Source organism: Bubalus bubalis, chromosome 6, assembly GCF_019923935.1.
Source record: "Bubalus bubalis isolate 160015118507 breed Murrah chromosome 6, NDDB_SH_1, whole genome shotgun sequence".
NCBI lineage: Eukaryota > Metazoa > Chordata > Mammalia > Artiodactyla > Bovidae > Bubalus > Bubalus bubalis.
This window is the reverse complement of record NC_059162.1, coordinates 30,761,629-30,784,195: the sequence shown is the minus strand read 5'-3', so window position 1 is coordinate 30,784,195 and position 22,567 is coordinate 30,761,629. Positions and strand designations below refer to the sequence as shown.

Sequence of the window (22,567 nt, the reverse complement as noted above, 5' to 3'; positions counted from 1 at the left end):
CCCACAAGGCTCCAGTCCCTGGGATTCTCCAGGCAAGAACATTGGAGTGGGTACTTACATTTTATTAGCTTGTGCAGGGTACACTACATAGCTTTTAATAGTCATCACAGATTTTTAGGTTAAGTATACACATCCCCTTTTACCTGTAAGGAAACTGAGGCTCAGAAGTTCAGTGACTTGTCCAAATTTTGCCATATGTACATGGCAGGGCAAAATCTCAGAGTCAGGCCTGTCTGGCTCCAAAGTTGGTCTCTCTCCCTGCTGCCCACTGTGATCCTTCAATCTGTCCCTTCTCACTTTCTGGCACAATGTGTGGCACATAATAGGTTTTCAACAAATATCTGCTGAATGAACGAATGTTGCAAGTCATAGAGACTTTAAACATCTGACAAGCAACCCACACATCTGCTAAATGAGGAAACTGAGGTCCACAGCAGTTTGGTCCCAATCCTCTTAACTGGCTCAATAGACCTAGCTATGTACTCAGTTCAGATCAGTTTCTATCTTCAAAGAACTTGTGATCTAAATTCAGAATACAGGCAAATTAAAGATAGGTAATAGTTATTGAACCCTTATTACATAGATCGGGCTATGCATACATGAACTACTTTAGTCCTATAACCACCTCGTGAGGTAGTACTGTAATGCCCATTTTTCCAAAAAGCAAGTTGAGGCTCAGAGAGATTGCAGACTTCTTGGTTGGATTTGGCACCAGGACCCAAACAGCAGGACTTTCAACCCCCTGCGACTTCACTGCTACTCTGTACCAAGTCCTCATATAGACAGTTACAGTACAAGAGGCGAGTGCTGTAGGGCGGGCATGCATGGGCTGTGGAAGAACAGAAGTGTTCAAGTTGCAGTGATGCATTGATTTTAAATGTGTTGGAGCTACTCTAGACCCACAGAGTTGTGGAAATCCCAAGAAGGTGGTGGTGGAGAAAGACAGGACTGGAGAAGGAAGCAGTGGCCCCATCAAAAGCTGAGTGTCAGCTTTGGTCTAGGTGCCATAAGGAGCACTAAAGTGCTCTCTCAGAGGAATCACCAACTTAGATTCACATGGTAGAAACGGCTCCTTGGCTGCTGTGTGTAATCTTTACTGGGTAAACAGGGAAGTGGCTTGGAATAAAATCAGCAGATGAGTTAGGAGGCTTGTATACTAAAGGACTACAGTAGTGACTTTGTGTGTGTGCTCAGTCGTTCAGTCACGTCTGACTCTTTGCGACTCCATGGAATGTAGCCCGTCAGGCTCCTCTGTCCATGGGATTTGCCAGCCAAGAATACTGGAGTGGGTTGCCATTTCCTTCCTTCTCCAGGGGCTCTTCTTGACCCAGGGATTGGACCCAGGGATGGAAGCCACATCTCTTGTGTCTCCTGTATTGGCAGGTGGATTCTTTACCACTGGGCCACCTAATAGAAATATGTTTTTAAATATTTAATCATCAATACTTTATGATTGATTAGCTTGATGAGGAAGAAAGAGAAACCAAAGGTGATCAGCTCCAAGAATTCTAATTTGAGTAGCTGAGCTGGTGCCCCCTGAGATAGAGCCAGGAGAAGGATGTATTTGTGGGAGAGATGATGGATTCATTTAGAGGAATGTTGAGTTGAAGTGCTTGTGGGATATCTAGGGGATGTTTGGAAGACCACTGGGATATGTAGGTCTAAGGCTCAGGAAAAGTCTGGACTGGAAAGGGTGCCTTGGAAGACACCAGCTCTAGGATGAAGCCACAGAACAGGATGAGAGTGTGTGGAGTGGGAAGAGCAGAGCAAAGATGCTAGGAACATTACATTTTTTTAGGGCTCTTCTGGCGTTCTTTCCACCACCCCAAAGATATTTTCCTTACCTTTCAGTTTTAAGTCAAAGTAAATAAAGACACACATGTTTATTCATCTGGTTTATTTGCCAAGAGCTATAACTTTAGATCTAACTGGCACCCCTTCTTCAGTTAAGTTGCCACTAAAGAAGGTCAGGGAAACAACTTCAGAATTTGGGTTGGGAGAGGCATAAGCATGGAGAGGCTGGGATGGTGGTGGGAGGTTCAGGGCTTGAGCCTCTCAGGAGTAACTGCCTGGCCCTCCCAGGGGGATGACGAAGACCGAGATATCATCCCCGGAACCCAGCTTGTTGTTGGGGAGACGCCAACCACGGTCCCGGGGTGTGCCCCGGGCCCCCAGGACCAGAGCTTGGGCCAGAGCTGTGTACCTGCCAGGAGCACATGTGCATATTCATGTACCAACATGTCTATGGGAAGATGGGTACACAGGCTCTCATGTGGGTCTCCCAGCATGGCTTCCCTTTGTCCCTTCCTTCCCCATCATCATCCCCTTGCCACCATACAACCCCTACCTGCTGGGGTCATTGGGCTCATAGGCTGACAGCACCCTGTCCACAGTGGCAGCTACCTCACAGTCACTGGTGACGTCCCACAGCCCATCTGTTCCCAAGATTAGCACGTCATCTGGGCAGTGCTCGTACTGCGTCAGGTCATACACTCGCACCTGGTGGGGAAAGAGGGTGCAGAGGGAGCCTGGGGATAAAGCAACCTCAGGTGAAAGCTAGCCCGAGACCCCCAGAGGAGGTAGGGTATGGCTAAGGAGGCGCCCGTGTGACTCACCTCAGGGAAACAGGAGAGGAAGGGCTTGATGGGCAGCGTGGAACTGCAGACCCTGAGGTTGTGGTCTCCCAAGCCCCGTGTCACCCCAATGGTCGCCATTACTCGAGCCTAAAGAAAATGAGGAGAGGCGCTGCTCTAGCCCTCTCCCGAGTCTCTGGGACCGTGGACCCTCTCCACCCCGACCCTCAGGTAGAACCTCCACCTCCCTAGACAAGTTGTGATGGGTCCTCCTGCCCTCTCCCACCTCTACCATGGAGTTTACCTTTTTGCCCTCCCCACAGACCAGAGGAAACCTGAGATCCTCCAGCTCGATCTTTTTGTAGGCCCTGGGGAGGGGGAGTAGAGGAGGCATCACCCAGGCATCAAAGCCCCTCTCCCCTAGGAGCCACACCCCTTATACAAACCCCTTAAGAAGGGGCACACACACCCCCAACTCCCAGCCTAGCCCGGCCTCCAGCTTCCACCATGCTGCTGGCCAGGGACTGGTTGTGTTGCCATGAAAATGGGCCCCAGCTCTGAGGGAAGTGTTACCAGCCAGTCATGTTCTGGTCCCGGTACAGCATCCTCTGCCCCAACTCCTTAGGCTGAACTCTGCGGGGGAACTCAAGGTGGGTGAATTCACCACCCAGCAGCTCTGGTTTCAGGAAGCCCTGGGGTTGGGAGTGACCAGAGAGAGCAGAGGGCCAGGGGGCATTATGTTTACAGGACATCCTGGTGTACAGATGATGTTAATTATAGCAGACCCTTAAGGAGGGTCAGGTGGGAGACCTGGGTTCAATGCCTGGGTCGGGAGGATCCCCTGGAGAAGGAAATGGCAACCCACTCCAGTATTCTTGCCTGGAGAATCCCATGGACAGAAGAGCCTGGTGGGCTACAGTCCACGGGGTCCCAAAGAGTTGGACGTGACTGAACGACTAACAGTTTTTACTTTAAGTGGAGTTTACTCTGTAACATGCACTGTTCTCATATTAACATATATTAACTCATTTAATCCTCATAACAGCCTTTAAGGTAGGAACTCCTGATACATGGAGAAGCTAAGGGAGTTGTCAAAGATCACACAATTAGCAAAGTACTGAAACCAGGATTTGATCCTTGGCAGCCCAGTTCCTAAGCCATTGCTTTAAAGCACCAAGCTGTCCTGTTCCTTAAGGGCCTTTGCTGTTTCCTTTCCCCACCTCTGACTGCACTTCCTTCCTCAGTGGGGGCCACAGTGGGAGCTTTGGGGCAGCCCACGTTCCTTCCTGTTGTGTCCTCCACGCCAGCCCAGCCCTGTATTCCCTAGTCTGTGAAGGGGCCTTCCCAGTAAGCTCCAGTAAGGAGCTGTCTGTCTGTATGGTGGGGGTGGGAGAGTCCTTGGGACCTGGCAGTACAGAGAGGCACAAGATTCCACAAGGAATGGGAGCAGAGGGTTTGGTTCTTACTTACAAGCAGCTGAAGACGCTGGCGCTCAGTCTCCGGGGTGAACTCCCGGGACATTGGAATGATTTCACCATTCCGGACAATGATGGCTCTGCCCAGAGAAAGAAAAGGTTTGGACTTGGCTCTCCTCAGCACCCTCACATGAAGAATTCCAAAAAGACAAGGCCTGCCCTCAGAGTCCCTCACCCAGACCTCGTTCTTTTTCCCCTCATAGTTACTTCAAGCCATTCCTTATGTCTGTGATCCCTCCTGACCCCATCTAGTCTTTGATTTTTAACACCCACCACTTCATTCTCTTCTACTCCTCCATCCCAGAAAGTTGACTGCCACCCCCCCCCGCCCCCGCCCACAGCCTTTTTAAAAGCTGCCACCCCATACCTGCTGTCACCTGCGTTGGCCACGTACACCTTGCCTAGCAAGTAGACCACAACCAGTGCACAGCAGCCCCCTTCCACTTGGTGGCCACGCCGCTCCCGGGCCATCTGCTCATCCTGCCAAATGAGGAAGGGTCAAAGCGGGGTGGATGAAGAAGAGATTCAATACACACAGCCACCCGGCCCACATCTGCAGAAATAAACTGGCCCAGGCAAGCCACACTGGTGGAGAGTAGGGAAGACATCTGTATAACACACCCTCCCTCCCCGCCTCTGAACCAAGTTCTGCTCAGGTTTTCAAAGCAGTTATGGGTTCTCAGAGACACCTCCTCAGGCCACCTGACTCCTATACATAGTTGACCAGAGTGTCTGCCTGGCAGGCCCTTGGCCTGGGCCACCCACTTACCATGAGCTGGAAGGCATTCTCAATGGCACCCACTACCAGGCTCTCATGAGTCACTTCCTTCTGTGAAGACCAGCAGGACTGAGGACCAACCAACTGAGAGGAATCAGAGGAACCTGGAGCCCCCGGGGTGGACGGGAGGCAGAGGGGAGGCGGTAAGGGGTCCTGGAGTATCTCCACCAGGTCTTTTAGCTGCTCCCGAATGTGGCGATGCAGAAGCCTGGAGGCCATTTCAGCAGCCCCGCCCCCTGCATGCCCATCAAACAGACCCCAGTAGTAGAAGCAGAGTCCCTGGGGAAGGAAAAGTTGGAGGTGAGTGAGTGTGTGTGTGTGTGTGTTTTATGCAGGGAGAAAAGCAAGACTCTGGGCATCCATATAAACATCAGAGAGGAAGTCAGAGTTTGGTGTTAAAGGCAAATTAGATTTATTCATTCATTCACCAAGGGCCTACAATGTGTCTAAAAGCAAAGCATCAAAAGAGTCAAACTCAAAGGATAAAGATGCAAACATAAGCAATGGTAATTATTTAAATCATCAATAAATACATGAGCATCTACATTTTAAGTGGAAAACTAAATATTCATACTGACATGGTAGAATCTGAGCAATGCCAGATAAAGGTTCTGTGCCATAAGGCAGAAAGCTAATGAATTAGGACATATTGCGTGGCTCAGATGAAAACTAAATGCCTGGAATCCCTGGGGAGAGGTGTCTCCCGTGTCTCTGGAGGCTAGGAAGGGGGTTGGGGGGGCTTACCTGGCCTCGGCTAGGCTCCCTAGGTGCCCCTGAAACACTCCTCCGGCCTTCCACATACACCACTTCACAGCAAGCCTGGTCCTCATTGTGCCGGCTCTTGCCAGCGTTGATGACCCTATCAGGCCAGAGTGACCACATCAGGTTGGATACCAGGCCAGGTCCTGGAATAACTCCCACCTTAGACACACATACCCTCTCTGGCTTGCTGGCCAAGCTGAGAAAGGTCACAGCCACCTGGGAACCAGGCCAGAGGGAGGAGGAGAAGGGAGGCAGGGCAAGTCACAAGGAGTACAGTCTGGGTGTCAGGCTCCACCACCTTCTAGAAAGGCCACAGCCACAGCAGCACTTTCCCACCTCAGTTCTCCCACCTCTGGCTAAGGGGACACCCTGATGGTGCCACTGGGGGAGGGCCTGGATGAAGGGGAGGAGGTTTTAATTCCTGGCTTGCCAAGATCCTACATCCACCCTGGTGCGCCTTCCCCCAAACTGTTCTAGTGCCCTATCCACAAGACCCCACCCTACCCTCATGAGTACACCCACCTTTATCCTAAAATCATCCGTGAAAGTTTCTGCTGCTTTGGTTTTTTGTTTTGTTTTTGTTTTTTGACCACTTGTGGGGTCTTAGTTTCCCAACCAGGGATGGAACCCGAGCGCCCTGTGTTGGAAGCTTGGCGTCTTAACATGGAAGTCCCAGTTTCTGCTGCTTTGGCAATGAGTAAGTGTTCCAGCCCATATCAAGAAAGAGGAATTGAAATAGGGTAGGAGTGGAAGACCCCATGGACTGTGCTGGAGCCACACAACCCCAAACTCTTTCCAAATAGGAAGTAAAAGGAGCTGATAGTGGGGCCACAGGTCCACCAGCCACCACCCTCAGCCCCTCCACACCCTCAGCTTCCTAAGTGCTCTGCTTTTCCAGCAGATGCATTAAAAATCCACGGGCCCTATGGGAATTCCCTGGCGGTTCAGTGATTAGGTGCTTTCACCTCCGGTCCCGGATCCCTGGTCAGGGAACTAAGATCCCTCATGGCATACAGACAAACAAAACCCAGGTGGCTTTGGGGCAAGCCGGCTGCTCCCGCCCGCCACTCTGACCACTCTGGCCCGAGGGTCCACTTCCTTGCATGGCCAGGGCAAGTCCACCCACCAAAGGGTGTTCAAGGGGGCCCTCCCGCTTCCCTCGGGCGCCCCCCCACCTTCCGCCCCTGGGAAAGCCGGCGGCAGCCTGGTGTCGCGGGCTATTTCTGGGTGTGGAGGGGGAGGGGAACGGTAAGAGGGACAGGGAACTGGGGCGCTGGGGTCGGGAAGCCCAAGGAATTTTTCCAGCTGCCATCTCCTATGTTACACGGGACCCCCGCCCCTTGACACCTCCCCTCTCTTGGCCACTAAATTAAGGGGCCGCGACTGAGAACTGGCCAACTCATCGTTCACGGGCCCTTCACCCTCCCGGCTCTGGGAGAGAACAAGGTTCTGAAGCGGCGCGGGTGAGGACAGTCAGCGAGCTAGAAGATCCTGAGAAAAAGCTGCACCCGACTTGAGAAAGGGCTGGGAGCGGGTGCGGCCCGAAGCCCAGGGAAAGCAAAGGTCCTGGGAAAAGGGAGCCCCCTGGCACCGAGCTCGGCGAGGGGGATGCATCCGAGGGTCGGGAATGCCGAGGTGGGGACGAGGTTGGGAGGGGGTCCCATCCTGGTTAGGGTGCCCCTGGGGGCGCTCACTCGGCGTAGCCCGTGCTCCAAGGCAGGCGACGGCCGGTGTCCGGAGGGCTTTGCACAGCCCGGCCAGCGTGGTCGTCGGCGCGTCGCAGACCCCCGGGGCTCAGCTGCAGAAAAGTCGGTCGGGAGAAGCTTGCTCGAGCCTCTACTGTCCTCGCTGGCGCCGCACCCCCGCTCCCAGCCCTGGCCGGAGGGCTCCTAGGAGCCTGTGGAGGGGCAGCGGGTGGCGCCGAGGTCGCGTTGGGCAGATCTGGCGACTTGGGGCGCGAAGGCGGGGCGCCCCCAGAGCTCACCAGGTGCGCCACGGCCGAGCGCACCCGGTTTAGCATGCTGCCTCCCTGCCCCGCCCTCGGCCGTGGCCCCGCCCCAGAGCAGGCCCCGCCCCCTAGGGCTCGCGAGGGGCGGTGCTCGCTCCGGTCGGTTCTGTCCCTCCATTGGCTCCCCGCCTCCAGGCAGGTCCCGGGCAAATCTTCCCGGCTCCCGGACCGGCCCCGCGGGCTAGTGGCCTCTACCCACCCTGTCCGGCTTCTCCCGCCTCCGTTTTTTAGGGGAAGAAGGGTCTGCTGTTGTAGGGAGGGAACAGAGAAAAGGAAATCTTACTCTAGATTAGACATCAGCTAGAACTTTCCCATTGTGACGGGAAGGTGGTGTCTCCTCGACCTCAGTTCGTTGTGGCCAGCCTGCCCAGAGGGTGATGGAGCTGATGACTTCCATCAGGGACCGCTGGGTGTGAAGCTCTGGTGTGATAACACCTCTGGCTGGGGCTGCCAGAGTGAGAATGAGGGCGAGCAAACTGTTGCTGGGGTGCTGTGGAGGTGGTAACAAGGCAGGTTGGAGCCAGTCATCCTGAATTGGGAAGCTGGGTAATTTCCTGGATTCCTAGAGGCACTGTTCCCCGTGAAGACCACCTCTAGATCCGTCAGATTGGTTGCCACTCCACTTTTTTTTCAGGACACAATTTCCTCCCACATTTCCATATTTAAACCTCCCTTGACCACAGAAGAATTAGGTAGTAAGGATAACAACAATGACTACCATTTATTGAGGACTAACTACATAATGGTCCCTCTGCAAAACGCTTTACTTCAGGCCGTTTACACTGCACACTAACCCTGCAAGGTAGGTTTTTGTTATGTTCTTTTTATGGATGAGGCAGGTTTGGACGTTCCTGTTATTTTACATGACTTATTCCAGGAGGTCAACAACCCAGTGTGAAATTTATGCCTGTGTCCATTTCCCAACCACCTAAACTGATACTATCTTAAGAATCAAACTGATTTATCTAGATCAAAGAAGAAGGGTTAAGAAGAGATAGGTGAAGAGCAGAAGAGTAGGGGCTCCTTTTCTGCCAACCTCTTTCTCTTAACACCGAGACTGAGAGCAATCCAGGTGAACAACTTCTGTGACTGCCACCGGAGGGAGACAGAGGCCAGGCTAAGTGCCTACCTGAGAGGGGAGGGTGGTACTGACAGGCTGCTGAAAGAGTTATGGTCCCTAAGCCTGGGAATTGATTTGGCTTCCAGAGACACCTCCTTCCCCATGCATGGTTCAAATGGGGACAAGGCCCTTAAGGTCCTAATGCAAGTTAGGGTAGTCCTCAGAGGTCACTGGCACCCAGTTCATGATGGCTATTCCACCTCTGGACTCTGTCTGGTGGGTGCTTCCCGAATACGACTCTGTTCCTGGCTAGCCTATAGCCCCAGAAGGGGTGACTTTCCTGGTAGCTTCCAAATAAAAATATCACAATGGTCATTCAGGTTGGTAGACTTCTATAATTACACCTACACCCTGGGCAGAGAGAAATAAAAAAGAAGTCACAAGAAAAGAAAAAACAAAAGTCAGACCCAAAGGCACACAGAGTGGCAAGGCAGATGGAGATAAAGGACCTGCTGCTGCTGCTGCTAAGGATATTTCCCTCCTGTTTGAGAAAAGCTGAAACAAGCTCACAGATAAATGGCATAAACAGCCACAGCAAGCTAAAGACAAGAAAAAAATACAACATCCTGGCTATTTTTATTATTCAGTGTTTCTGGGACAGTTTGCTTACCACTTCTCTGTGTCACTCAGCTCTGTAATTCCTTTTCTTCCCCTCAGCTCCGTAATTCCTGCTCTTCACAACATCCATCATGATGTGACTGCAAGTGGGCTACAGAGCCAGGGCCCAAAGACCTCCTACTTTCAGCACCAGATGGTCAACAGGGATGTCAACAGTTTCCTTGGGCTCCAGAACAGCCTTCTGACCATACCCAAATCCTAAGGATCTCCTCTCCCTGAATCTCTCACCAGCTATTCCTGGCATCATCACACCTCCTCCATCCTCAGACTGTCCCAGAACCTGGTAAGAAGGTCACCACCTCTGTTCATCCCCAAGGCAGCACAGAGTGAAAGGGAAAAGCAGGCATGCAGTGGGAAGAAGCAGTCTTGTGGGATATTCTTCTCTGCTGAGAACTGTTCAGGGGCTGGTCCTGCCAGGAGTGTGCGAGGCCTCGGCTAGGGGTGGGAACTGGGCATCCTTAAGAGAAGTCCCTTTGTCCTGGGCCACATGCAATGGCTCAGAGTCCAGAACTGGGCTTCTTCCCCTTACCTCTCCCCTCCCCATTACTCCAACCCGAAACTCCTCTTTAATTAGGAGGAATAGCCTTCAATTAAGAGACAAATTCACACACCAACCACCACTTCCCTCTCTCATTTGTCTAATACTTTCACATTCAGATCACCTGTAATGAATTATACACTATACAATGGCAATTACATTGCGGTTTTTATGGTGATGAAGAAACTGGGTCTCGAGTTCCCAAGTTGAGGTCACCCTCAGGCCTACCAAAGCCCTCCTGCCTTCTGGGCTCCTACCCTCGTACCTCTCCTGGTCCTTCCTGCCCCAGAGGACACCACTCCTGAAGCAGAGATCGTTTGTTATTTCCTCCTGGATTTTTAACATTTAAACACCGAAGGGATAACATATCTATTCAGAAGAACATTGTCAAATAGGATTTTGTGCAACGTAGGAATGTTCTGTATCTTTTCTGCCCAATGCAGTAGTCCCTAGCTACATGTGGCAACTGAGCACTTTAAATATCATGAGTATAAATGAGAAACTTAATTATATTTAGATTTAAATAATCACATACGACTAATGGTTGCAAGTTCGGAAATCTTCAAGGCCCAAAGTCTCTGAGTGTCTGAGCTGTCCTCACACTCAGCACCCACACCCCAAGCCCTAAGACGTCCAGAGTTTTGAGGGACTTCTCCGAATTACCCCAGCCTACACCAGGGACCGCATTGCGGGACTGGCTTCTCTTCCCCTCTTCCCTGGTCTTGCCTCGACCGCCAGGGGTCGCTGTGCCCACCGGGCGGGCGGAGCGCTGTCCGGGAGGCGGAGGCGACAACCGCTCTGGGCTGGGGAAGCGAAAGCGGCCCCGGGCGAGGAGGAGGCGGCGCGGCGGCCGCGTACTTCCCCAGCCTGCGGGCGGGAGCCTCGGAGGGACCCCGGCTGAGCTCTGCAGAGCTGGCCAGGGGGGCCCGGAGCTCCCCGGTGCCCGGAACGGGCCCCGCCTGACCGTGATGCCACTTTGACCAGAGCCCCACCGCTTCAGGGACACGGCAACTTGGTGAAGGGAACAGAGCTCCGGACTAGACAGCACTGGAGCTGGCCTTCAGTCCCCCTTTCGGGTCTCCATCCTGGGCTCAGAGGTGAAGAGAACCTCAGGCCGGTAGAACCAGCTGGCACCGCCTGGGGCAGGTAGGTCCCGGACTTGGAGGCTCAGAATTGGGAGGACTGAGTCGGCGTGGGGCGGGAGAGGTGGGGAAAGGTGGATCCTGTAGTTCACATTCTCAACCCTATGCTGGCATGCAGGGGCTTGGGGGAAACAGCCTGGGAAACTGAGGCAGCTGTGTGGAAGCCCGAGAACAAATCCCAGAAGCTTCTCTCTCTAGCTCTCTTTAAGGGAGGGAATAGAATGCCAGAGAACCCACCTAATACACTCCGAGGTCTTTTGGATTTTGAGGTTCATTAAGAGAGATGAAAACGTTAGATTGGAGGATGTGGCAGCTCAGAGAGAAATGGGATGTGGGGGCTGCCTTTTTAATTATCAAAACAAATATTCCCGAAGAGGGCGGGGACAAGAGATACCAACTCAGGAAAGAAGTGCTTCTAGAATCTCCTTGCTTTTGGAGCACACCTATCCCAGGGGGTTTTGGCACCACTTGCTCCATCTGCCCCCACAGTCCTTTCTGGGCTCTCACTCTTGGGGAGCCACGACAGGAGGCTCTCCATCCTTCTTGAGCCCCACCATCTGACCTGCCCCAGTTCCACCTCCCTTTGGAAGCTGAGAGAGGGGAGGTCTTAAAACAGACCTTTGGAGCTGAAGCCTCTGGGGCTCAGAAACCTGGAGGGGGAATGGGGGCGAGGGTGGCAGAGTTGAGCCGGCTCCTGGGCAGTCCAGGAAGCAGGTGCGAAGCAGGATGAGGGGAGGGAGCAGCAAAGAGGATTCAGGACCTCGGGGGTTGTTATTCTCAGGAGCCTCTCCCCAGCAGCAGTCTGTCAGATTCTGCTCAGAAACACTTCTCTGGCCTTCATCCCCTTCCCAAGACCAAAGAGGTGATAGCGTTTGTTTGTAGACACCTACCATCTCCCGCTTCTCTTTTCAGGCTTACCACCCTACGTGTTCCCAGAGTCCGCAAGGCCCTCGGCAAATTCCCAAGGCAGAGGAGGTACTTTACTCCCTGTCCTGGCACCTTGGGGAACAGCCTCAGAATTAGGTTCTACTTCAGTGCCCAGTCCACCCGCTAGCCCTCACCCAGGCCCTCTTCCACTCCCTGGAGGGCCACAGGCTCCCTCTGTCCCTTGCAAAGCACAAGAATCTCTCCTGCTTGTCTAGGTAGAGTCTGAAGCCGGTGGATGAACAGACAGAAGTTAAAGGATTCCAAAAAAGGTGAGTTGACAAGGGGGAGTTGGTAGGGGGGGTGCATGAGTAGACATAGATCAATCACTCTTTCCAAAAGGAGCACGGGAGCAACTGAGTCCTGGCATCTGGTTTGGCCTCTGGTGTCCCCAGCACCAAGCTGGCACCTGAGGGAGCCCAGTGATGCCCCAAGGGGCCAGCAGTGCAGCAGAAAGGGGGATTCAGGTCTCTTCTGCTCTTGGTGGCTCCCAGCTGCTCTGTGCCTCTGCTTCCCGGGGATTCCCTACATTTCTAGTCCACTATCTGGGAAAGATTTGGGAGATGTGAACCAACAAGGATGAAGAAGGAGAAGGAAAGGGGAAGAGAGCAAAAACAAAGTGGTCCAGTGGGAACAGGGCAGGTTTCTGGGCTCAGGGCTTTTCGACCCACATGCTGCCTGGTCTTGGGCAAGTTATTTGACTTCTCTGAGCCTCCATTCCATTTCTTCCTTTGTATATTTAATTTTTGTTTAAGTTGAATTGCTCGCAGATTCCTATGGTTCAGAATCCAAAAGATTAAAGAGCAATAGGAAGGAAAAATGTCTTTTTTCCCTTTACTTCTCGGTCAACCCATTTCTCACTCTCAGACCACTACTTTCTCTTCTTGGTGGCAAACAATGTTATTAGGGTCTTGTGGTACATTTTCCAGAGTGAGCTAGCTTACTCATATTTGAGCAACATATATAATCCCTCCCTTTTACACATTGAATACACATCACCCTGCACTTTTCTTTTTTTCCCCCCTAAATGATGGGTTATCCTTGGGGACCATTGCATGCCTCAGTACATACAGCATTTCCTCATTCTTTAACAGCGTTCTGTATGGGACTGTATTTGCACACATGGCCCGCAATGTATTTAGCCAGTCCTTTATTGATGGTTATTTAGATTGTGTCCAGACTTTTTGAGTATCAGTTTGCTCATCTGTAAAATGGGTACAAATAATTCTACATTGTAGGACAGTTGTGAAGGATTCAAGAGCATGGTTGCAGAGTGTGTGGGTCAGGTGCTCAACACATGGGAGTTGGCATTATTATTCCTCCCATGTCACAGCCCTCCATGGGACCATGTCCACATCATTCTCTAAGACACTTCCTAAGTGTCATCTCTTCCACAGAGCTTTCCATGCTATTCCCAGCAGAACATGTCCTTTCCTACTCCCTTTCCTACTCCGGCACTCACCACTTTCTACCGTGAGTGTGTGCTAGGCCGAGAGCTCCCTGGGGACAAAGTGGGGGTCTTGTCCCACTCTGTGCTTCCCAGAGCATGTGGCACAGCAGTGCTGGGACTGGGCACTTGGGTGGCTGGAGGGCGGCTCCTGCCTAGAGTCAAGCAGGGCATGTGCTTCTTTCTGCAGGATGCGTGAGAGGGGCACGCAGACCTGGAACACGGGCGGCTGGCTGCTGGCACTTTGCCTGGCCTGGCTGTGGACCCGCCTGGCCTCAGCTTCCTTGCAGCCTCCAACTCCCACAGGTTTGGAGGAGGTGGTGGGACCGAACCCAGGGGGCATGTACCACATGGCTGGGAGACCCAGCCTGCCAGGATGCCTGGAAGGAGACCCAGGATGCCTGGAAAGCTGGACACTAACCACCCCACCCTGTTCCACAGCAGGCAGATCTCTGAGGCAGAGTAAAACCCTCAGATTCTAGGGGTTCTGGCACCTGTTCTTCACCCAGGAACTCTGCCCTCTCTGCTATCCCAGCTGGAGAAGGCACCACTAGACCCATTCTCGCCTTCCCTTCCAGCCCAGAAGGTGTTCTGCAGGGAGAGGCACCCCCGGGTCAGGGCTTAAGTCTAGCCTCCTGGCCTAATTCTGTGGTTTTCCTTCCGGGATGGCTAAAGCTGGTGTAAGCGGATCATCCTCCCCCACGCATTGTAAGCTCCGAGGCCCTTGGCCTCACCCTGAGGAGGCCAGGAGGTGGGGGTTGGTGTGGACTCCATCTTTCTCCTGCCCAAGGGCTAGACAATGCCAGGGTGATGAGTGTGGCCTTACTGGGGAGGAAGGAAGGACAGGAGCCCTGGGACGTGGCAGGGAGATTTCATCCACTTCCTCCTCCCCTGCAATTGGAAATCTCTTACCTACCCCTGCCTGAGCTGGGAGGAGGGGCTGAGGACATGGAGTTGGGGGGAAGGGGAGGAGGGCCGCTGGCCTGGGCTGGCCACCCGATCTGGATCTGTGCTGGCCCCTGCAGTCCCTGTGAAGCAGGGCACCTGCGAGGTGATCGCCACCCACCGCTGCTGTAACCGGAACCACATCGAGGAGCGCTCCCAGACCGTTAAATGCTCTTGCTTTTCCGGCCAGGTGGCGGGCACCACCCGGGGAAAGCCCTCCTGTGTGGATGGTGAGTGAGAGGCTGGGACCCAGTGGGGAGGGCCTGGTCAGAGAGATAAGAAGGTCTGTCCAGGCTTCGCCATCTGCTGGGGATGCAATTTCATGCCCATCTCAGGGCTTTCACCCTGGGAGTCTCAAATGAAGGGGCCACCTCTGGGGGAGGGGCACAGATGTGACCATCCCCATCCCAGAGATGAGGAAAGTGCTGTCACGGGCACATGCCCTCCCTCCCGACCGCACATACTGCCTGACGCAGGCACCGATCCCTTTCCTCAGGTGGGTCCTCTTAGCCTTCCTGCAGGCTCATCACTTCACACCCACTCCTGCAGACGCTGACTTCTTCACCAGCGGCTCCTTCCCAGGCCTCTCACAGCTCCTCTCACCCTCAAGCCCGCCTTTACCCTTATTCTTTGACAGCTTTAACACACATCACTCAGCAGTGGATTCCTTCCTATTCATGCCTTTCCCGCAGCCCTGCCCATGTTCATTTTTTTATGCTCACTTGGCAGCACTATAAACACACCCACTTGTGCTCTCTCCCTGTCTCTCACACACACGTGCCTACTTGTGCACTCCTGGCCTGTGGCCCCCTCAGATGACTTGCACACTTGCTCACTTGTCCTAGAGTGTATGTAGAAGGCCGTGCCTCTCTGCTATTAACCAGGTGGCTCAAGTCAAGGGTTGCCTTAGAGACCACTTCCCCGTCACCCTGCCCTGGCTTTGGTGAGATGGAAGGTCAGTAGGCTTGAGGTTGGTGTGGTTGTGTCCCCAGGCCTCAGCCCGAATACTGCCTTGCAGGCAGCTTAGAGTCGGGAAAAGACAAGAGAAATGCGGGGCTCAGAGCCAGGGTGTGTGGGAACACGCCCTTCATTCTGCACAGACCAGCCCCCCCCCCCCCCCCCCCCCACTGCATGCAGAGACCTTAGATCTGCCCTCACTGCCTCCTGCTCCCACAGCCTCCATAGTCCTGCAGAAGTGGTGGTGTCACATGGAGCCCTGCCTGCCAGGGGAGGAGTGTAAAGTGCTCCCGGACCTGTCAGGGTGGAGTTGCAGCAGTGGACACAAAGTCAGAACCACCAAGGTATCCAGGGGTGGACACTACATCCTACCCCTGCTCTTCTGCCTTCACGGGGGGTGGGACAAGGGGGCACAGAGCCCTGGGATCTAGGATGCTGGTTTCCCACAGCGAAAGCAGCAGATCCTCTGGGCTTATTTCCAGACAGTCTCTGCTGGGTTTGTCTGGACTCTGGGGACTGGAGTCAGGTCTTCTGGATTTGAAATCCAGTGTGTCCTGGTACAGTTTCAATCCCTGGGTTGGGAAGATCCCCTGGAGGAGGGAATGACAACCCTCTCCAGGATTCTCTTGTCTGGAGAATCCCATGGACAGAGGAGCGTGACAGGCTACAGTCCACAGGGTTGCAAAGAGTTAGACATGACTGAAGCAACTTAGCATGAATGCACATGCATGTCCTTCTGGGCAGATTCCGTTGCTCCCTAAGCCTTCGTTTCCCCCTCTGCCTTCAGTGAGTTTTCCTCCCAGAAAATGTCAGGTCCTTAGAATAAAGTAGAGAATTGAGGAAATAATCTAGATAATTCCAAGTGGAATCTCTGCAGTGGACACTCTTTCCACCCGCCCCTGCCACAGGCCCCACCCCACGCTCCCATGATTCACTCCTTACAGCTGACACCTGCCTTCCTCTGGTTGAATTGCTGTGCTGACACCACCAGAGAGGGTGGTTATTTTCATGGCTTGCTGCCCGCCCCACAGAGCAAGGGGTCATTAAAATTGTATTGAACTCTTAGCAGTTCCATGTGTGTCACAGTTGATTAGTTGTATCACTCCATCATGGCCATTTGTATAGATGAGTGACACTGTGGGGGAGGCCAGAACTCTGCCTCCTGCCTTCCCTCTTCACCATCACACCCAGCAAACAAACATGCAAACAAGACAACAGAGGAGGAAAGGCCAGCTCTGGAGTTCTGAAGAGAGCAACATTTTCACAGGGCATAGAACAGGAGCCACAGCAAAGTAAGGTGTGGCCAGACCTAAAGTCGAGCTTCCTATCTTCAGGCATGCAAGGGACACAGTCATGCTGAGTAGATTTAAGACTAGAAGAGACACACCCCAGAGCTTCTGACGTTGGTCACTAGTTCATAGATACGGGTTTGTAGCCTGTAGATCACCGTGCTTGCCATTTGTTAGCTACTCTGAAGAAAACAGCAGTGACATGTGAGTGATTTAAGTTTGCCTGGGCCACCAGGCTGTGCTTTCCCAGTCTGGACTGCTTCAGGGGAAGGGATCAGCAGCAATGACCTCTACATGACCTACATATCCAGGGGAGTCTCTGGCATGCTGGGATGGCACAGGCATTCCCTTCTCTAACCTTCTTGCATCACTTGTTCTCTAGGTGACACGATAGCTCTTGGGGTCATGACCCGACAGCTTGATTGAGCCTCGGACGAGAGAAGGGTGTCCACTTATCAGCCAGCAAATATTGGGATTTGCTTACCTGGGCCCATACCTGGGCCCAGTACACGGGACTCTTTCCGGGACATTGCAGTCAAACTTCAGAGTAGATCCAGACCTCATATCTTCAGGCCCATCTCCAGTCACATACCTGTGATGCTGGGCTCTCCTGGGAGACAAAAGGTCAAGATACAGTCCCTACCCCTAAGGAATGTTCAATCAAGTTGGAGAGCTGACGAAAGGCATTCTCGATAATTTAGACTAAAGTATGTGGTAGCAGACTGTGGTTTCTGGACCATATGCTGTGAGCATGTTGGGTTTGGGGAGGGGACTCCCAACAGCTTGTTGGCCACCCTCTAGCCACAGGGCACAAAGACAAGAGGTCGTATTCACCACCCACTACTTCCCTACTTCATGTCCCTCTGAATCCCCAGCAAGTGCTGACCTACTAAAGGAAAACTCTCCCCTGATGCCTGATTAGCTCTATCTCATTTGAATGGGACTGAATTGACTTGAGAAGGGAAAGCTGAGATGAAGCCAAACAACTTTCCCAAAAAGCTTCTGCAGGGGCCTTGCCTGCTTTGGGCATGCTGGGTATGGGCTGGATAGGACTGTAAAACCACCCCCACCCAGGTACCCCAAGTTTTTGTTTGTTTGCTCATTCTAACAGATGACAAAACTGAGTCCCACAGAGGTGAGATGACTGGCCCAAGGTCTCACTGCTTGGGCTCCTAAATCTCTAAGACTGCTAACCTTTCACTTAGCCTGGATATTAGGATTGCAGCCTGGGTCTTCCATGCTGTTTTTAGCTCAAGAACAGGAATCAGCAAAGAACTGGCCAGATAGCAAAATGATTCTGAGCAAGAACTTTTACGAAGGTGACTCTTCTCTGAAATAATCCAGAACATCTGCCCACCAGGATGTGGGGCCACTCGATCTCCACTCTGCCCTCAGCCCCAAAACCTCCAAACAGACCCCTGACAGTCCAGTTACAGGTGGGCACTCTGAGCTGGCAGCCTCATTGTCCTCTCGAACCTGTCTCTTCCAGAGTCCTTAGGAGTCTGCACCTCTCAGAGGCTCTGGCTCCAAGAGAGGGTCTAGGTAGCGTCCAGGGCTGGCTGGTCAGAGTCCTCTTCCTTCTAAGGCCCTTCTGGGCAGTAGGGGAGCCCCTGGTGGGCTGGATAAAGACTCTATCCAGGCCTGAGGGTCAGCCAATGAGGTTGGCACCCTAGATACTTTGGAGATGACAGATACACAGGCCTCAGAGATGCAAATTACTTGGATGTCTCATCAGTAAGAAAATCACAGACAGCCTCAGTGACTACTGGCATCAGCTGGGATCGGCTGGGATCACCAGGACTGTGGGATGTGATGGGCCTTGAGGGGAAGGTCAGTAGAGACCAGCTGGGACAGTGCTGATTCTGACTCTCAGAAAAGACAAATCAGGGTTGGGGGTTAGTCTCAGCCCTTCCTGCTACTCTCTCTCCCTCCCTCCCCATGTCGGAAAATCAAGAACATTCACCCCACTCAGGGGTTTATCTTCTTGTTTTTGCCTTTTCATTGCTTTTGGTAATGGGATGAACAATGATGCTGGCTTCAGGCTAGACTGTTACTGTCAGAATTCTGACAACTTTGAATCTCTCTGCACACAGTGGGGTCATAAGTGTGGGGTAGTCAAAGAGTAGGTCAAAGGTGGTCATTGCTTCCTTCAAGGTTTTGGAATGAATTAAGGGATTGGCCTACTTTCTCGAAAGAATAGTAAATATTCACAAGCCACAGACAGTCTCTGTGGCATATTCATCTTTGTTGTTTATTTTGTTTCATGTTATTTAAAAAAAAAAAAAAAAAAAAAACCTTTTAGAATGTGAAAACCATTCTTAGTTCAAGGGCTATACAAAACCAGGCCCCAGGCAATTTTTGGAAGATTGCCAGCCCCAGTGAACCTTTGAAGGCAGGCCGTCTCTGAAGCTTGGGTCTGCCTCCCGGCCTGCCTTCAGTGCAGTGGGAACCTGAGCTGGAGGGCTGGGTCGGGTTTTGTTTTTCTTCTAATGTTCCTTGAGAGATTGGCGAGTGAATTATTTAGGCTACAAATGAGACAGCTTTAACTGAGTTGGAGAGTAAGAGCCTGCTCTCCTCGAAGCCAGGATGCGGGCTTCTCTACTCCCTTCCCATCCCTTGAGACTGTATCCAGGAGGGAGGGAGAAGATGCCCATCTGCTCATCTACAGCCACTGGGCTGTGAGCTGGGGGATGATACTATACCTGAGCTGCCAACCACCACAAGCCCCTGCCTCATCCAGGCTCCTTGGTCCTCCCTGACCTTGCTCATCCTTGCTTCAGAGAAGACTGCTTTCCTTTGGCACATACTGGAGTTTGCTTATTCATTTTTTTAACTCCTCAAAGCCTCCGTTTCCTCTTGACCCATTCATACGTTTATTTGGTGGGCTTTGAGGGGTATTCTTTATATGGCCAGGAGAGCCCCATACAACAGGATCTGGTGGAGAAGGAAAAGCATGCCATCTCCCAACAGAAGCTCCCTTGGATCCTGCTTCCAACTAAGTCAATATTTGTGCACATGTTGTAGCTATCTCAATGGCAGTATAGGAATGCAAATGAATTTTCCTGGAGCACAGAGGTCCTGGAGTCATTTTATGTTCCTTTTCTCCCTTAAGTGGGATGGGCTCTCAGATTTCCTGAGTTAGCTGGTAACTCTACCCACCCAGCTTTGGAAGGAAGGTTGCCAACTGCAGAAGATCATGTGGCTAATTTCTGTGGCCTCCTGGCAGTTTCATTAAGGTCTGTGAGTGACATCCTAATTAATGGCCCCTGACAGTTGGCTGGAGTTGAAGCTGCCACTTTCTAAAATCACAATCTTAGAGCTAGGAGGGATTTTAGAGATCATTAACCAACACCCTCATTTGACAGATGAGAAAAGAAAGGCTCAGAGAGGTAAGGTAATTTGCTCAAAATCACACAACAAGCTGGTGGCAGATCCTGCCCAGTGATCCAGACAAGTGCTCTTTATCCTACTGTACATTGCCTCTTACCCTAGTATAGATGAGGGATCTGAAAAGAAGTCAGAATGTTAGCAAGGATGAATGTGAAAGAGCCTCACTCTAAAATCGCTTGACCCTGTAAGTTCAAAGGGACAAAATGAAGAAGAAAGGGAAGCACTTAGAGATGTCTACACGGAAAGAGGGGAGATGGGATAAAAGGGGGGAATTGAGATCACTCATTCAGAAGAACATCAAAACACCAAAGCACTACACAAAACAATTAAAATAAAACTTGATTTCTGTCCTTGGAGGAGACAGAATGGAGCCCTTATCAGTCTTTGGGAGACCTGTGCAGCCAGTTTTGATGGCTTAAGGCTTCTTTAGAGCCTAGTGCAGGGGTCTGCAAACCAAAGCCCATGGGCCACATCTGGTCCGCCACCTGTCTTTGTAAATAAAGTTTTATTGGAATATAACCATGTTCATTTGCTTATTATTGTCTGTGACTACTCTTTCCTGCTATGATAGCAGAGCAAGTCATTGCAGAGAAACCATATAGCCAACAAGACTTGTTGTTCTGTGCTTGTTCTGTATAGAAGACAGACAGATCTTGAAAATGACGGTGAGTTATCATAAACTTAACCAGGCGGACTCTATTTTCAGTTTCTGTCCCAGACATGGTTTCTTTACTGGAGCAGACATCCTTTGACACCCAATATCGGAGAAAGCAATGGTACCCCACTCCAGTACTCTTGCCTTGAAAATCCCATGGTTGGAGGAGCCTGGTGGGCTGCAGTCCATGGGGTCACTAAGAGTCGGACACGACTAAGCGACTTCACTTTCACTTTTCACTTTCACGCATTGGAGAAGGAAATGGCAACCCACTCCAGTGTTCTTGCCTGGAGAATCCCAGGGATGGTGGAGCCTGATGGGCTGCCGTCTATGGGGTCGCACAGAGTCGGACACGACTGAAGCGACTTAGCAGCATGAGCTATTGATCTGAACATGAGTTTTCCTTCCTTGCTCACCTGCTTCTGCCAAAACTACCATCTATGGACTTCTAGAATGTCTTGTTCATTCTCACAGCATTCCACCAAGCATAGTGTCTGACCAAGGAGCTCATTTAAAAGTAAATGAGATAAATATGGTAAAGGGCTCATGATCATAGAATTCATAGGTCTTATATGTCTGATCACCTTGAATTAAATGGCCTGAAAGAATGGTGTGTTTCTTTTCTTTTTCTTTCTTTTTTTTTTTTTTTTTTGAGAGTTACAACACAAGCTGAGTGCCAACACTGGGCAGGGCTTAGGTAATGTCCCCAGGATGCTGTATATGCCCTGAATCAGTGACCAATATATAGTGCTGTTTCTTGCATAGCTGGGATTCATGAGTCTGAAAATTAAGGGGCTGGAATGGGAATGGCTCCTTTATTGTTACTCTTAGTGATCCCCAGGGGAATTTTTCCTTCCCAGACTCACAACTTTGGGCTCTGCCGGCTTAGAAATTAATTTGTCTGCCTAGATTAGTTATACATAAGTAAAATATGATATATATGTGTCTTTCAGTGACTATATTAGATGAGATATTTGCTGAAAGCAAAAGGAATATGGAGTGAAAAGCAGAGAAGTTAAAAATGCCAACTTTGACTACATGACCTGTTATAGAAATGAAGACTAGTAGTTATAAGTATTTCTTCCTTACATTAATATGAATGTATTAATGTAAATATTAACCAATTATTTTCTTCAATTTTCCCATTCATGAAAGTTATCAGGGCTATTTACTACTTGAAGGTAAACAGGAAAATATACAGAAACTGCCTGAAGTTTCATCCAGAACCACAAAAAATGAGTCCATGTGTTAAAGGTTAAAGGTGAAGGTATGATAAAGAATAAAAGTGTTTTCTGCTTGGGCCCTACCATGTCATTTTAATTTAATAAACTGGTTTCATATACCTTGAATCATCTCATCTCCATAAATCCCTGTAAGGTAAATGTTATCAACAACTGCCTGTAGATGCAGATGCTCAGAGAGGAAAAAAATGTCTAAGGACCTTCAATAGCTATCTCACTAGCCAGGCCATCAGAACCAGGAAAAGCACATGTAAGTGAGAATTGAGGAGCAGACATTTTTAATATGAATTGTCTCATTTAGTGCTCACAATAATTCCATGAGGTAGGTATTATTATTCTGATTTTACAGACAAGGAATCTGAAGATTCAGAGAGGTTAAGTAAATTGCTAAAAATTGCACAGCAAGAAAATCGGAAGTTTGAACCCAAGTCCACTTAGTTCTAAAGTTCATATCCTTTCACTACACATGAAGTGTTTTCTTGTCATCTCCTCAGGGACTGAGCTGCTCAGAGTCCAAATACTTTACAATTAATACTTAGGGAAGGTGAAAGGGGCCAGAGGACAGACTGGATAGTAAGCACCATCATAGAGGCGTGTCCTCTGTGCTACAGGAGGAACTGTCTGGACGAGAAACTAGGTCCAGCACAGGGAAGGCATCCTGAGGACCGAGTGTTTAGAGTTGCATGGGAATCAACCATGTAAAAG

General features: G+C 51.1%; 2 protein-coding genes across 6 annotated transcripts; one reads left to right on the top strand and one right to left on the bottom strand.

Annotated features, from left to right (window-relative positions):
• Positions 1 to 1,882: 1,882 nt before the first annotated feature.
• Positions 1,883 to 7,627, bottom strand: PPM1J (protein phosphatase, Mg2+/Mn2+ dependent 1J). Of its 2 annotated transcripts, none has more exons than XM_006071509.4 (10): positions 7,283 to 7,627; positions 5,571 to 5,685; positions 4,818 to 5,105; positions 4,416 to 4,528; positions 4,044 to 4,128; positions 3,147 to 3,265; positions 2,878 to 2,941; positions 2,616 to 2,723; positions 2,348 to 2,499; positions 1,883 to 2,203 (listed from the first exon to the last, which is right to left on the bottom strand). In XM_006071509.4, exons 1-10 carry the CDS (start codon positions 7,606 to 7,608, stop codon positions 2,056 to 2,058), a joined length of 1,518 nt encoding a protein of 505 aa, XP_006071571.1. In that variant the 5' UTR covers positions 7,609 to 7,627; the 3' UTR covers positions 1,883 to 2,055. The 2 variants fall into 2 exon arrangements, with proteins under 2 accessions (XP_006071571.1, XP_006071572.1); XM_006071510.4 differs by having other exon boundaries at positions 2,404 to 2,499.
• Positions 7,628 to 7,734: 107 nt separating this feature from the next.
• Positions 7,735 to 18,817, top strand: TAFA3 (TAFA chemokine like family member 3). 4 transcript variants are annotated; one of them, XM_044944540.2, is made up of 8 exons: positions 7,735 to 8,398; positions 9,374 to 11,018; positions 11,927 to 11,989; positions 12,157 to 12,210; positions 13,576 to 13,691; positions 14,411 to 14,560; positions 15,507 to 15,631; positions 16,196 to 16,944. In XM_044944540.2, exons 5-8 carry the CDS (start codon positions 13,577 to 13,579, stop codon positions 16,343 to 16,345), a joined length of 540 nt encoding a protein of 179 aa, XP_044800475.1. In that variant the 5' UTR covers positions 7,735 to 8,398; positions 9,374 to 11,018; positions 11,927 to 11,989; positions 12,157 to 12,210; position 13,576; the 3' UTR covers positions 16,346 to 16,944. The 4 variants fall into 4 exon arrangements, with proteins under 4 accessions (XP_044800475.1, XP_044800476.1, XP_044800477.1 ...); XM_025288075.3 differs by lacking the exon at positions 16,196 to 16,944 and adding an exon at positions 16,959 to 18,817 and having other exon boundaries at positions 7,750 to 8,398; XM_044944541.2 differs by lacking the exon at positions 11,927 to 11,989 and having other exon boundaries at positions 7,736 to 8,398.
• Positions 18,818 to 22,567: the final 3,750 nt, after the last annotated feature.